The sequence below is a fragment of the Medicago sativa genome, chromosome 1, assembly GCF_051527215.1.
Source record: "Medicago sativa cultivar Bolivia chromosome 1, Bolivia_mono, whole genome shotgun sequence".
Lineage (NCBI taxonomy): Eukaryota > Viridiplantae > Streptophyta > Magnoliopsida > Fabales > Fabaceae > Medicago > Medicago sativa.
In genome coordinates this window covers 85,834,645-85,851,197 of record NC_140749.1, presented here as the reverse complement: position 1 = coordinate 85,851,197, position 16,553 = coordinate 85,834,645, and the positions used below count along the sequence as shown (strand labels likewise).

The 16,553-nt window shown below is 33.3% G+C and overlaps 1 protein-coding gene, 1 long non-coding RNA gene and 1 pseudogene across 3 annotated transcripts; 2 read left to right on the top strand and 1 right to left on the bottom strand.

Moving 5' to 3' along the window:
• Positions 1–624: 624 nt before the first annotated feature.
• LOC146958532 (DEAD-box ATP-dependent RNA helicase 7-like) lies at positions 625–5,397 on the top strand. The gene is made up of 15 exons (XM_085740052.1): positions 625–774; positions 1,070–1,539; positions 1,843–2,025; positions 2,114–2,254; positions 2,404–2,515; positions 2,621–2,691; positions 2,781–2,935; positions 3,036–3,147; positions 3,255–3,356; positions 3,443–3,503; positions 3,590–3,758; positions 3,853–3,949; positions 4,075–4,169; positions 4,477–4,610; positions 4,714–5,397. Exons 2-15 carry the CDS (start codon positions 1,267–1,269, stop codon positions 4,932–4,934), a joined length of 1,926 nt encoding a protein of 641 aa, XP_085596178.1. The 5' UTR covers positions 625–774; positions 1,070–1,266; the 3' UTR covers positions 4,935–5,397.
• Positions 5,398–7,559: 2,162 nt separating this feature from the next.
• Positions 7,560–16,415, top strand: LOC146958530 (cytochrome P450 704C1-like; annotated as a pseudogene). The gene is made up of 6 exons (XR_015024674.1): positions 7,560–7,988; positions 8,094–8,309; positions 8,631–8,830; positions 13,039–13,456; positions 15,729–15,932; positions 16,132–16,415. The product of XR_015024674.1 is annotated as a cytochrome P450 704C1-like (transcript).
• Positions 8,843–13,481, bottom strand: LOC146958531 (uncharacterized). Its single transcript, XR_015024675.1, has 2 exons — positions 13,406–13,481; positions 8,843–13,286 (listed from the first exon to the last, which is right to left on the bottom strand). It is a non-coding gene; the product is annotated as an uncharacterized LOC146958531 (long non-coding RNA).
• Positions 16,416–16,553: the final 138 nt, after the last annotated feature.

Sequence of the window (16,553 nt, the reverse complement as noted above, 5' to 3'; positions counted from 1 at the left end):
TTAATGAAACAGTGCATTTTTGGATTGACCTTAATTTGACAAAATTCAGGTGACACTCAGGACTTTGGTTAATCTAAAAGAGACATGCGTCATATCCCATGTAAGCGCTCTTTGGTCACAATGATTCAATTTGGTTCCTCATAAAAATAAAAATAAACCCAAATTAGTTTCAAACATTTTTGTATGAAAGACAAATTAATCTCCGACTCATTATTACAAAGTGATTAATTTTTCTCCAAATTAAAAATATTAGGGACTAATTTGGTATTATTTTTTTTGTCGGAGACTAAATTGAACGACAAGAAACAAATTAGATCTTAATTCATTAATATAAGCATTTGAAACGATCATATGCCAAATGTTCATTTCTAAAGTCAAGAATCTTCTTATTTGACACATGTCGGACACTAAATGTGACTAGCTCTTTCAACCAAAATATAGAGTTAACAGGATAAAAAAAAATAACATGAAAAATTAAGTTACAAAGGCTGTAACTGGATTTTGAATTATTTATTTTTTTCAAAGGCAAAATCCGCAACAGACAAGTAACAAATTCCCCAACTTTGATAGTAAATTTGACAAAATTACATGGCACCATATGAATTTTGAAAAAGCTATACTTCATAGATTCAACAAAACCATAGTTCGAATCCAGCATTGAGTATGCAGCAGAGTTAAAACTCTTAGGAAGAATTTGCCGTCCGTTTAGGCCTCATAAGGTTTGAGGGATTAATCTCTATAGTTACGTGAAGAGGATATCCGGTTTAAATCATTGTGAGTGACCAAATTTAATCTGTACTCTCATATTCGTAAAAAGACATGATAATGTAACAATGAGTGGGCCTAAATAATCTCTAAACACCTCAAATTTTATTAATAGAGATTTTTTAAGGATTAATGAGTGTATATATATATTGTGGAAAATAATTAAATATTTTGAAAATGAAATAAAGAATAAAAAATAAAGCGACAATTATTTAGTTAACGGATTTGGGTACCTGACAAAAAAGATTGTTATAAGAAGAAAAAAAGTATATATATTTGGATTTGAAGAATGTTTCCAACGCAGGGCAAGGATCATCACTCCTCTTTCTTCTCCACATTTTACACCTCACTACGCCGCCATGTCTGCTGAATCTAAACGTAACAAGAAAAAAACCCAATCTCAAACCGAACCAGAAGGTTCAATCTCAGAAAACAACAACAAGAAAACCTCCAGATGTGGTTTCGAAGAAGACGAAGCGTAAGGCTTCCGTGTTAGAGACAATGACGACGACCAATGGAGACGATAATGAGAATAGTTTAGAGTTGGATAAAGAAAAGAAGAATAAGAAGAAAAAAGCAAAGTCTGAAGAAGAATTTGTAGTAATGGAAAACAAGGTGGAGGATCCCAATGGGATTTCTAAATTTAAGATATCTGATCCGTTGAGAGAAAAGTTGAAGGAAAAGGGAATTGAGTCATTGTTTCCTATTCAGGCTATGACTTTTGATATCATTCTTCAAGGTTGTGATTTGGTTGGTAGAGCTCGCACTGGTCAGGTCAGGTGTCATTCTCTTCATTTCTTTTCCCTTTCTTTATCTATAGCATCGACATTTTACATTGAAAGCGTGTCCGATGATAACGTGTCAGTATAAGTGTCATGTCGAGTGTTCGTATCAATGTTTTGTAGTTATTTATTATAAAATTGCTAAAGTTGTGTGTAATTTCAGTCCATTTTGTCCTGATGTATTATAGTTGGAAGTGCATCATTAATTAATTACTCTTATACCAGTAGATAAACCAAAAGACAATACAAACAGACCCTTATTTGATCCGAATTGTCTACTTTTGTGAATCTGCAGGGTAAAACACTTGCCTTTGTATTGCCCATATTAGAATCTGTAACAAATGGCAAAGCAAAAGAATCAAACGCCAAAACAAAAGAGACGAATGGCAATGCAAAAGAATCAAGGAAGGGTGGCTATGGGGGGACTCCGAAACCAAGTGTTCTTGTGCTTTTACCTACGAGGGAGTTGGCCTGTCAGGTAGGTACAGCCGCAATTTGTACTTGTGCTTGCATTGCTGGCTGGATGTTATTCTGTTGCTTACTGTGTGTGGGGTGTTGTGCATTAGGTGAATGCTGATTTTGAAGTTTACGGTGGGGCAATGGGATTGACTTCTTGTTGTTTATATGGAGGAGCTCCATATAAAGCTCAAGAAATCAAGCTTGAGAGAGGCGTCGATATTGTTATTGGCACACCGGGCCGCATAAAGGTAATTGGTGTGATACTAATTGATTATATGTAGCTGTTTTCTTGATATGAATATCAATTCGTGTAAGGGTAGATTGTAAGAAAGATTTTGTGTCTAAGACAATATTTGGAAATTGCTTTATTGTTTCACTGTTGAATTCACCAATGTAGGATCATATAGTGCGGGGAAGTATTGACCTCAGCCAACTAAAGTTTCGTGTCCTCGATGAAGCAGATGAGATGTTGAGGATGGGTTTTGTTGAAGATGTTGAATTGATTCTAGGTGTGTGTTTTTATTTATCTATTTATTTGCTCCCAATGCATGGGATACTGCTAACAGTGTCAAAATTTGCAGCAATTGTGTGTTTAACAATTTATATCTTTGCAGGTAAGGTAAAAAATGTTGATCAAGTTCAGACACTTCTATTCAGTGCTACTTTGCCAGAATGGGTTAAGAATGTATATTTCTATGTGATAATTTCTTCTTTATGCTGATTGTATGTTATATTTGGGGTCTTTTGACATTATCTTATTTTTGTTTTTACCAGATCGCAAAAAGATTTCTTAAAGAAGATAAGCAAACTGCTGACCTTGTTGGAAATACAAAAATGAAGGCTAGTACCAGTGTTAGGCATTATATTCTTCCTTGTACTGGTTCTGCTAGGTCCCAGCTTATCCCAGACATTATTCGATGTTACAGCAGGTGATTTAATGATTCGATTTTGGATTATATTCACATAAGATAGATCTTCCTGTTGAATTTTAATCTTCATTGTTTCGTTCGGTACACTGTTCTAATTCAGTGAAGGTCGAACGATTATATTCACCGAGACAAAGGAATCAGCATCTCAGCTTGCAGAGTTGTTGCCTGGAGCAAGAGCTCTCCATGGTGACATTCAGCAAGCACAACGCGAGGTGAGATATTAATGAATTTTGTTATAGTTGAAACTTCAGTATACTTATGAACTTGATGTGTTTCTTTTTTTCAATTTTCTCTTTTGATTGTGTCCTGTCACTGGCAGGTTACTTTGTCTGGCTTCAGGTCTGGGAAATTCATGACATTAGTTGCCACAAACGTGGCAGCGCGGGGTCTGGATATTAATGATGTTCAGTTAATTATTCAGGTACTTTTGATGCTTATGCATGCGATACTATGGATCGTTGGTAAATTCATCACGACATTGTATGCTGATATTTGTACTTGATTTAGTGTGAACCTCCAAGGGACGTAGAAGCCTATATCCATCGTTCTGGGCGCACAGGAAGAGCAGGTATCCATCAGATTTTACTATTGTTTTACATTGCGGTTATAAAATTTTGGGTTATACGACATTTTATTCTTTCTTTCCATTTTTAGGCAACACTGGAGTTGCTGTTATGCTTTATGATCCAAGGAGGTCAAATATACCTAAAATAGAGAGAGAGTCAGGTGTTAAATTTGAACATATATCTGCCCCTCAGGCCAATGATATTGCCAAAGCTGTTGGCAGAGAAGCTGCAGAAATGATTATGCAGGTGTCTGATAGGTATGTTTATCTTTTGGTACAAAGATAGGTATGTTTTTATTTGCCTATTTTGTTTAATGCTGTATTTTGCTCTTAAAATGTGTCATAAGTGCAGTGTGATTCCTGCATTCAAGTCTGCTGCTGAGGAGCTTTTGAATAACTCCGGTTTATCAGTTGTTGATTTATTTGCAAAGGCTCTTGCCAAGGCTGTTGTGAGTCATTTTTCTTCCTCTTTTTCTCCATTTTTTTCCTTGCAATTATTTTAAAAAATACCAAATCCTTCATGTTTTTTTTTTCTTTCTACTTTTTTTATGAGAGGTTTATCATGTATGTGCAGGGTTATACTGAGATCAAGAAAAGATCTCTTCTCTCTTCAATGGAGAACTATGTTACATTACTTCTCGAGAACGGGAAACCTATCTTTACCCCAACGTAAGAACTTTACAAATGAATTTGGTTACGAACTTATTATGTCAGTTTTTTATCAGTAGGAGTTGAACTCAGTATCTGGAATTTACAACACTCACACATTGTGCACCAACCACTTTTGCTAGACCCTGGTGGTTACAAATTATGGCATATACATTTAACTTTAATCAGTATAATGTAAACTAGGATTATTTTTCATGATATTATAATTCTGCATGCGTGTCTGTGTTTCATTATGTACTCTGCACAATTATCAGTTATAGGAACCCGTTCAACTTGTCTGACTTGCTCTTTCATCTACTGTTGTCAGTTTTGCATATAAAATCTTGAGGAGGTTTTTGCCTGAAGAGAAGGTTGAGGCTGTGAAAGGTCTTACTATCACTGCAGATGGAAATGGTGTTGTTTTTGATGTAGCAGCCGAAGATTTAGATACATATCTTGCTGGTAGAGAATTTCGCTTGAATCATCACTTTTAAAGAGTATAGTTAGACATTTTTTTTATTTTTTTTTATTTTCATATTTTAACTCAATCATATTTGTTCTTTAGGTAAGGAAAATGTCTCAGATGTAAGATTAGAGGTGTTGAAAGAATTGCCACGTCTGCAACAGAGAGATCAATCAAGAGGGGGTAGATTTGGTGATGGTGGTGGTCGTGGTGGGGGTAGTAGGTTTTCAGGTGGTGGCAGGAACGGTAGATTTTCAAGTGATAGGTTTTCCAATGGTGGTGGTAGAGGTCGTGGCGGCAACTGGGGTGGGAACAAATGGTGAAGCCTACTTTTTGTTCAATATGGGAACATAACTGCATGATGCTTCAATGGAGATGACTAGTTCAGTATGATGAAGCTGACAGGAATGTTCACTTTGTTCAATGTGAGAGCTTCAACTACATGAGGCTTGGTTGTGGCTGAACTTCATTGACTTTGGAGGATTCAAGTTCAGATGAGCTGAATGTGTCCTCAATTCATTAACATAATTTGTTTTAGGTTTAGCATTTTTTATTTATTAACACAAGTTTCACAAGTGTCCTTGGCATTTGTTTGGAAACTAACAGCAAAGTTTCACAAGTGTCCTTGGCATTTGTTTGGAAACTAACAGCAAAGACAGAGATACTATATGTTTGGTAAGTCTGTTAAAAATCAGTTTCCGTATTTTGTCAAAGTGTAACACAATTTCATTTTAAAGCTTGGAAAGCTCCATGTCCAGAAGGAATGAAAATCAAGCTTGAATCAAAGCCTGCTACCAGAAATTCGACATAACTAACATTAACATACATATGACCCCTGTTGTTTGAAAAACTTAACAAACTTATACAACTACTCACTAAATAGTATAAAAAGAAGATTTTTAATTGCAATTTTACTTCATCTTTCAGTCATGTGACCGGTATTCACTTTGTGCTTGTCTATCGTGATTTTGCCAAGCTAACCGTCAATTTAATCAAATATATACACCACGACCAAAATTCATAACTTTGTCCATGTTCCTCACATTCTGTAGACTTGGTTATCTATCCGACTCAGCCGTGAAAGTGTCCTTTTGTAAATATTCCACTGTCATTCTCTAACTTACGGGCAACATAGTAGTTTTCACTAGTGACCCCAGAACTTGAAGGTTCATTGTTGAACTCAGGTAGAACACAAAAAAATAAGGAAAAATTTGCTTTGGTGCAAATATGTTTTAGAACTCAACAGTTCTAGATTTTTTTTTTATTTTACTATTAGTATACAGATCTTTGAAAAATGAACATAAAATAATATTTTTATAATCAAAAGCGAAACATATAATTTCACAAATCAAATAAATCTTAAAATTTCCTTTGGTTTTTACTAGTTTTATCGTAACCACAAGAATCTAATCATTTTCTTTTTACAAGTTTTATTGTTACCACATGAATCTTGGTTTTTGAAAATGTAAAACTACATTAATGACAAAGCAATGATGTTAATTATAATATGATGATTACGTGAATGGTTTGGAATGAAGAACCTCCGCGTTGCCCATTGTCTTAAAACTCCTTAGGACTCGTTTTTTGGTCAAAATAAGATAGAGATAAGATATGATATAGAACTGGATAGAGATGAGATATGATATGAACATGATAAACATTAATCATATGTGTTTGATGTGCACATGATAACAAAGATTATATCATTATTTTATTATAGTTAAATGAAAAAATTATTCTCGTAATTAATTAAATATTTTAAAAACGACATGTAATTAGTTTATAAATAAGTAAGGAATGACAACATTTTAAAAACGACAGAATATCATGGTAATAAATAAGGAATGAATTCTTAATCATGTCAGGATAATTTTTAAACTAGTCTATACTCAGGATAAACAATACAAAGACAAGTTATGATATGATAGAAAAATGGTTTATTTTATCTTATCTCTTTGGTGTATCAAACATAGGATTTAAGCATGTACGATAAATGTATCATATTCCGTCTCCTTATCCCGACAATCAAACGACCCGTCTTGATTCTACTTAAATTTATAAAAATTCCTCTTAATTTCACGGTTTCTAGATAGGGCACTTCTACGGTGCAGTCACGAAACTGACTTTTTTGAAAAAGTTATTTTGTTTAGCTATTTTGTTTAGCCAATAATATAACGGCCGATGCCATTTAAGTTAGTGTTCTGTTGGTGGACCACTCTAAGGCTAAACGTTATCATAAAGTCTCAATTAAATTAAATTAAATTCATCTTAAGATTAATAAAATAATTTGGAGTTTTAGACTAAATTACTGGAATAGTAAGAGAAGCAGTGGCAGAATAGCCTCAGCATCATCTTCTGGCTGTTTTTTTTTAATGCACCTGATTTCCTTTTCCTTACTTTATTTTTCCTTCTTTTCGTACAAGTCATTTCTCATTTCTCACTAGCTAACAAGTGACTATTTGTGGTTTTTGCAGGGATCCAAAGTAAATTAAGTCATCAGAGACCATTGCATGCCAGTGATGACATGCTATGAGTTACTTAAGAAAATTAAGGTACTTATAGTGTTGGTTTGGTGGTTAATTGCTGCAAAATCCTGTATATTAGTATTTTTTTTCATAATACAGTATTGCTGAATTATATACTATATGATATGGTAAATTTAACTTCATCAAAAAAGTCATTATCATGACTTCACCATAGAATTTTTCTTCTAGATATTCTTAACATGTTTATAATTACATTTTTGGTCTGAACACCGATCAAAATTGAAAACATGATTAGGTGAATGAATTTCTAAATGTGGAAATCGAATTACGCCTCCTTCACTACTTAAATTAATGCAACCACGACATCAAACTTTCAATATATCATTCATGCGCGTATAAAAAATCACACCGTATTATGGATTGCCCTTTACATATATATATGTTAGTCCCCTAGTATTGAAGTTCACATATTGGTTGGGACAAAAAAAAGATCACATATTGGTTAGAAAAAAATATTAGAGAAGAGATATATAATTAGTTACAAGCAACTAACTATGTCTCTAACAAATAAAAAAAAAAGCAATGGAATTCATTGATTTTCCCTTTGCACTGAAACCTCTTTTTCCAATACTAATAGCAATTGGTTTAGCTGGTTTTATCATCAAAATCCATGGCAGTAGATTTTTTGAGAAGAAAAGAAGATATCACCCTGTTGCTGGCACAGTCTTGCACCAACTGTTCAACTTTCATAGGCTGCTTGAGTACATGACTGACCTCACAAGCAAAAGAAAAACTTATAGGTTGCTTAGCTTCAATAGAAGTGAAGTGTACACTTCAGATCCTGCTAATATTGAGCATATACTGGCGACGAACTTCTCAAACTATGGCAAGGTATAACTCATAGTTACTAATACGTCGACATGTCATTAAGGCGAGAATGTTCCACCTAGGTTTGGCCCAAACTCATAGTTACTAAAACATCTTCATCTATTGCAGGGTTGGTATCACCATAGTGTCTTGGAAGATCTACTGGGAGATGGTATATTTACGGTAGATGGAGAGAAGTGGCGACATCAGAGAAAATCAGCAAGCTATCAATTCTCAACTAAGTTATTGAGAGATTTCAGCAGCTCAGTGTTCAAATCTAATGCAGTAAAACTTGCAGGGATAGTGTCTGAAGCTGCAACCTCAAACAATATTATTGAGCTGCAGGTAAAATTTTGCTTGGTTTGAAATACAAAAAATTCTTATATCTTCGTAATACTACCTCCGTCCCTAACTATATAACCTCTTGAAATTTTCCCTTGTCACTTTATATAAGACAATTTTTTTAAATTTTAACTGCATTAAATATTTCATTACCAACATATCATAATTACGTATTATGTTACATCTTTTTCTGCAACCAGTAGTAGTAAATTTAATACTACAATCAACTTTCTTAATTTTTATGATTTAGTCAACAAGATCATATACTTAGAGACAGAGGTAGTAACAATCTTGGTCTAATCTGCATATCTTGCTTATTGGCAGGACCTATTAATGAAATCAACTCTAGATTCTGTATTCAAAGTTATTCTTGGTGTAGAATTGGACACAATGTGTGGAACCTATAGAGAAGGCACACAATTTTCTAATGCTTTTGATGAAGCTAGTGCTGCTATTATGTTTCGGTATGTTAACTTTCTCTGGAAGGTTCAGCGGTTCCTGAACATTGGAACGGAAGCAGTGTTGTAATTTTAGAGTTTTATTTTATTTTAAAAGTTAATTCTATCTAAGTCCATCCAAAAATGATGTTTCCACATGTTTTTATCATTTTCTAAATAAGCTAACCATGACTCAGTATGCTTACTTAGTCAATTAATCCTTACCTTAATTTTCTCAACTGAAAAAATGGTTTTAGTCATGTGGCTATTTTTGTGGAATTAGTGGCATGTTCTCACACATATATCTTGGGAATATATATTATAATAAGAGAGGTCTTTTTACGTTTGAAAAACAACCAGAAACACACTTTGTACATTAGAGATCACCACATTCACAAAAGCATACTTAAATATATACTTTCTCTCTTAGCAATTTGGAGTAACACTTCCTGATCAGTAAAATACCACTTTTTCACCTACACAAAACTTCTTCTTTTTCAATATTTTTCCTGGGTTATATCTCATGTGTTTAGCAAATTCAAGTTGTTCTGTCACCTCTGATATGATTCATATCAGGGAAGAACTGTTGTATCCTGGGAGGATATGCGCTTATGAGGCGGATAAAATCCTCAAGGACAGTGACTATGTCACGCCTCAGGTTACATAATAATGGTTTAGTGTTTTGCAGGTTATCTCTTTCATGGTTTCATGTTTGTTTGCTTCGATTTTGCCGACATCAAATTATCGCAATTTGAAGAACAGATAAGTTTATTGTTCTCTCTTTTAGTTATATTTTATTGAGGCTTGTATTTATATATGTTGATTATTATTTAGAGATAATTATTATGACGAATTTATACAACAATCTTGAGGATTTTATTAATTGTTTAATGGTAAAGCTGTAAAAAGAATCATGAAGCATAAGAACCAATATCAATATTATATGGTTTTATCTCCAAATTACCATGTGAAGTTTAGTAATTCATATTAATTTGAAGTAAAATGTGATCGGGTCAATTGTTTTTGAAAGGTTATAAATTTGATATTATTTTATTTGTTATGTGCTAGAAATTTGATCTGAAAGCCAAGTTTGTTATCGTGAATTAACCTTTGAAGAGCATGGAGATAAATGAGGTGCAAAATGAAAGGAATAAAGGAGGTTGCAAATGACAGTGCTCTTGTAGATGATGATGGCAAACCCAAACGAACAAAATTATTAGATTATCTTGTGACATTGGATGGCAAGAACCCTTCATTTGGTTGACCATGGAGATGAGGATGCCGTGTCCTGTTTTGGAGAAAACGTGGCAGCTGAAATGTCATTCATGGTATGTTGCATTTTACAGTATTTTAGTCTTATTAGAATGTGCAAGTATATCATTTACATGATCTACATTAGGGATCTATGATACGGTTATTATTTTGTCATGAGTTTTGTGTGTATATCTTCACATATTCTTAAGCCATGAGAACATATAGCATATGGGGTCTTGGATGTTTTTCAGCTTACTGATTTTGAATAGGTTAAAATGAATCATAATATTTGGTTCTTTTTATAAATGAATGTTTTGTTTAAAACCAATGTCATCCTGGACTTGAATAACTTTGAAGTACACTATATTAAATTTAAGAAGTAATGGGATGAACTGTCTAGAGTGTTATTGAACTATATGCTATTTCTACTTTATTATATCTAAAAAGAGTGGCTTTTCATATTTAATGGTTGCATATGATTGAGTTTAATTTATCCATTGATATTCTTTTAATAATGTCACTATTACTTTGGAGGGCCGTATTGGGGCTTAATGTGGTTGTTAATAGAAACATGATGCATAGCTTTGACTTTAATCAACAAACAAATCTGAAAACTGTGCCGGAATGAAATATGAATGTTGTGACAGTGTTAGTTGGATACCACTTAGTTTTCCCTACTTTTGAACTCATATTCTATGTTGAGATTTAATGCTATATATGTTAAGTGTTAATTAGTGATGGGCAGTAGATAAAATTGGTTTGGTTTATCAAAATTGAAATATATAGCCAATGTATTTTCAAAGGTTGATAGTTATCACTTGTGTTTATGGTGTATTGTGCAACTCATTTGTAGTTGACAAATATATATGCTATCATGTTTTTAGATATTGTGACATTGATAGTTTCTGTTAGTTTTTGTGGTTTAGTGGTAACAGTGACGATTTGCTTTAAGAGTATATTTTATGTGTATTCAGTTTGTGGTTTGGATCTAAATTGTTGAGCATTTCTTATGATGCCAACACTTATATAAAAGAAGATCGAGGAGTTATTTTATTGATAAATTTATGAAAAAATATAGTATGGGTTATCCATTGTATTAGAACAAGACAATGATGTTTAATGAAATTTGTTTATGAGAAAATATATATTTATGGGATTTATTTTTCATTGTGGAACCGTTGTCACTTGAAAATTATTCAAGTAAACCTGTATAATATAAATTCACACAGAGTCATATTTTCCCAATGTGGGGGTTTGTCGCTTAGTATTTATCTAAGTAGATCTGATGAAATATATTATGTAAATTAGTTTCATAATATATGAGATATTGTTTACAGAATGGATAAACCTTTGTATTAAAATAATACAAAGATGTCAAATAGATATGAATCCAATGAGAATAAATCAATAAGTAGATTTATCTTACTGATGAATTTGTTGTCGCTTAGTAGACACCTAAGCAGACCTGTATGAATTTATTATGAAGAACAAGTTTATAATTGTTAACTTGGTAAATATGAGATTAATTGATTGAGAGACGTCTTAGTCAATATTCTTTGATGAAAGAAATTTTTGTCTTCATCAATGTGTGTAAAGTACGTACTAATAAAGCCCCTGGGATGAAATAAATTTGTGAGCATCGAGGGGATTGAGACTTAAGCCAATCGAAATTGACATGTGATAGGAACCCAACCTTTGTGATTGGAGATCCCATGAAGAAGGTTCAATGTGGTAAGAACAAGTCACATGTTAGTTCTGCTAGCGCTAAATTTAATCCTAGTCTCTTTCCTATGGTGTATTTGAGTAAGTGCTAGACACTGCAATATGGAGAGGATAAGCTATAATGCTTTCAACGATTATCATATCCCTTATGGGTGGTGTATGACTTGCAGCATACACTTGATGAAATCGCCTATATGAGTGTCAAGTGGGGCCGCTTGCATGAGATCTTGGCAAAATCTCTAGAGCACTCATGAATACCAGGCACGCGCACGGCCTATTCGCGCACAACCGCGTAACAGCATGAATTGTGGGGGTGTAGTGTGATTATGAGACCTCTGGCATACAACAAGTGTCTTGGGTTCCATAATTTGCTAAACCAATTCACTGTGTGTTAAATCTTATTAATCTAGGACGGGTTCCATAGCTTGCTACACCGTTCCGATGCATTACATCTACGATGTTTACCCAGGAAAAACTCTTTTTTACCTTTTAGTTTAACTTTTGAAATATGTGGGGGATTGTTGTAATTTTAGAGTTTTATTTTATTTCAAAAGTTAATTCTATCTAAGTCCATCCAAAAATGATGTTTCCACATGTTTTTATCATTTTCTAAATAAGCTAACCATGTCAATTAATCCTTATCTCAGTATGCTTACTTAGTCAATTAATCCTTACCTTAATTTTCTCAACTGAAAAAATGGTTTTAGTCATGTGGCTATTTTTGTGGAATTAGTGGCATGTTCTCACACATATATCTTGGGAATATATATTATAATAAGAGAGGTCTTTTTACGTTTGAAAAACAACCAGAAACATACTTTGTACATTAGAGATCACCACATCCACAAAAGCATACTTAAATATATACTTTCTCTCTTAGCAATTTGGAGTAACACTTCCTGATCAGTAAAATACCACTTTTTCACCTACACAAAACTTCTTCTTTTTCAATATTTTTCCTGGGTTATATCTCATGTGTTTAGCAAATTCAAGTTGTTCTGTCACCTCTGATATGATTCATATCAGGGAAGAACTGTTGTATCATGGGAGGATATGCGCTTATGAGGCGGATAAAATCCTCAAGGACAGTGACTATGTCACGCCTCAGGTTACATAATAATGGTTTAGTGTTTTGCAGGTTATCACTTTCATGGTTTCATGTTTGTTTACTTCGATTTTGCCGACATCAAATTATCGCAATTTGAAGAACAGATACGTTTATTGTTCTCTCTTTTAGTTATATTTTATTGAGGCTTGTATTTATATATGTTGATTATTATTCAGAGATAATTATTATGACGAATTTATACAACAAGCAGTACTTAAAAAAAAAACCTTAGAGTGATCGACGAATACGTGCACACAGTAATCAAAAGCAAGATTGAACAATCTCAAAAGCCACAAAATAACTCTTCTGAGTTGAAAGGAGACATTTTGTCAAGGTTTCTGGAATTGAATGAGACAGATTCAAAGTACCTTAAAGACATAATTTTGAGTTTTATCATTGCAGGGAAAGATACAACAGCAATCACTCTTTCCTGGTTTCTTTACCAACTTTGCAAGCATCCTCATGTTCAGGAAAAAATTGCACAAGAGATTAGGGAGGCAACAAAAGTAGAAGATGGATCAACCATTGATGAACTTGCAGCCAGAATTACTGAAGAAAGCATGGAAAAGATGCAGTACCTGCATGCAGCTTTGACTGAAACACTCAGGCTCCATCCACCAGTTCCAGTGGTATTATCTCTGTCCCTAATTATATGCTCTTTTTAAAAGGAAAAAACTGCTCTTAAATATAGGGGAATTAGTCAATTTAGTCCCTGAATCGGAAGGGATTCGTCACTTTAGTCCCTGAATGCAGATAAATTGTAAAATAGTCCCTGAATGTAGATTTTGTTAGTCAATTTAGTCCCTGAATGCAAACTTCGTTAGTCAATTTAGTCCCTGAATGTAGACTCCGTTAGTCACTTTAGTCCATGAAATTGACCATGCAGGGACTGTTTTGCAATTTCTCTTCATTCAGGGACTAAAGTGACGAATCCTCTCCCATTCAGGGACTAAAGTGACTAATTCCCCCTTAAATATAAGGCTAGTTGCAAGTTATTAGATAAATTTATTTTATTCTATATATAAAAATAGAGGACATATCAAATGAGAGGAGTTTTATTGTGAGAGATGAGAGGGTTAAACCACAACCCTTAGATCAATCTTAACGGTTCAGATTTTTATGTGGTCTCTCCTTTCTCTATACATGGGATTATTCTTTCTCTTTCTTCTTCCGATTATAGTTCCAACTCTTTCCTTGCATCACATCTCAACAATTTGATTGCTAGATTCAGTTTAACATATATTATTATTTTGTATTCCATTCCAGTTCATCTCAACAATGTGAAACTGATCCTTTTTCTTTCTTTTCCCCATTCCAGATACAGATTTAATTCAACATATCATATAAATGTTTTACTGAATTTTATTTTGGATTTAAAGTGAGAACTAATTATATTATTATATTTTAATCAAAGGAAAAATTCATGAAATTAGAACCAATAAATAACTCTACAAACAGATTTTTAAAAAAACTCTTCAACTCCAAAACCACTCATCAATGGCTGGCCACTCATAGAGATGTATAGAGATGAAGAACATAATCAATCATCGAATAATTTTTTGAATCGCTCACTCAATCGTTAGATCTGATCATCTAAAACCAATTTAGTGATTATCTGTGGCCGAAAACTGATACTGCAAATACGGGTTGAAATTTCTCATGGTGGATTGACGCGAATTGAGCCGGTTCTGCAAAAAGGGAATCACTGTTAATTAAAGAAGTCAGTTTTGCAAAGGAGAAGGCATAGATTTATGACGACTCTAAACCCAAATTCCTCAAAAAATTGAACCAGTGAACAACAATAATCCAAAGTAAAGACAAGTTGTATTTACCATCAAAGCTCACAACACATTCAAAAGGGCTGATTCACGAATGGTAAATTCAAATGATAATTTGATGGTTTGATTAAACAAGTGTGATTCTTTTTTTGATAAATAAAATACAGTGGATTCATCGAACAAGCCTTGCCAAGAATTGGAAAAATCAGAATTGAAAGATAAAATTGCAACAATAACATATGGGAGAGAAGATGCAGAAAGGGTTTAATTTGGTTGAAAAAGAAGAAAGGAAAAGACGCAGATGAGATGAAGGTGACATAAGTTTATGATGTGGCTATTACAATTGAATACCACCGTAAAGATGAATCTAAGGGTCAGAATTTAAGCCTCCCATCTCTCACAATAGTTAGTCATCTCACTTGATATGCCATATATATATATATATATATATATATATATATATATATATATATATATATATATATATATATATATATATATATATTACTTTCCAATACTACTAATTTGTCCTGAGAGCTGAAAAGTCAATGTTAAAACATATCTATACACAAAGGACAACAAACAAAAAATCAAACATAAAATGAGGAAAATGAAGCTGCTGTATCAAACCATCTATGATTAATTATGCATATGCACAAAAGAGGGGCAAAGGCCTCCGGAGCTAAGCTAGCATATTGGTGCAAAGCTCCCTCCGCCCCTGCCCTTGCATTTGGCCCAAACGTGTGTTAGGCCAAACTGTTTGTTGTGGAGGTGACAACCCTGCGGTACAGTTCAAGAGTATTGTTGTAATTTGAACGGTAATATTATATATGTCTTGTAACGTTATAAACCCTAATTCATTTAAGTAATATACAAAACTATAGATGCTCTATAGTTGCAGAGGTAGGCACAATTGGCCTAACTACGTAAACAAACAATCATGCTCCATTGGTTGCAAGTTGCGTTTTCTTAAATCTTCTGTTACTAGTTGTTAACGAATATTAGTCTTTAATTTAATCTTTAACAATTTAGATCACTCACTTTACATGAGTTGTTCACTTTAGAAGAGTCATATAAAAATTGAACCTCTTAACTAATTTCATGTTATGGTGTTTGTTTATAGGAAAGCAAGTATTGTTTTTCAGATGACACGTTGCCGGATGGATATAGTGTGAGGAAAGGTGATCTTGTTTCATTTCAACCATATGTCATGGGAAGGATGAAGTTCTTGTGGGGTGAAGATGCTGAGCAATTCAGACCAGAGAGATGGCTTGATGAAAATGGAAATTTTCAGAGAGAAAGCCCTTTTAAGTTCACGGCCTTCCAGGTATGAACAACTTAATTAGGCGCTTGTAGCATAATCGCTTATTATATAATATAAGTGCTTATGTACAAACAATTTCTACGACAAAAGATAAAATTAAATTGTATTCAAATATGTTATATCCTATTTTTATAAGTTCTTTCAAACAGTCTCACAATATATCTCTATGTAAATTTACTATCAATGTGATCTCCTAACACAGGCGGGTCCAAGAATTTGCCTTGGGAAGGAGTTTGCATATAGACATATGAAGATATTTTCTGCAGTTCTGTTAGGTAGTCACAGCTTCAAACTAGCAGACCAAAATAGATTGGTGAAATATAGAACCACGCTCACTCTACAAATTGAAGATGGGCTACATATGAATGGTTTTCACAGAAATAATTAATGGCCTTACTAAATGGCACACATTTACAATACTATATGGATGAAATACTACTTTATTTTACTTTTATTTTTTACTTTATGTAAATAGTAATAATTAACGTACATGATAGTAAAAATAAATAATTAATAATCAACGTGTACATGATATACATAACATGTATTCATAAAAACTAGTTTGAAATTTGTACCAAAAAAAAAAAAAACTAGTTTGAAATCTCGGATTTCTTTTACTTCTTA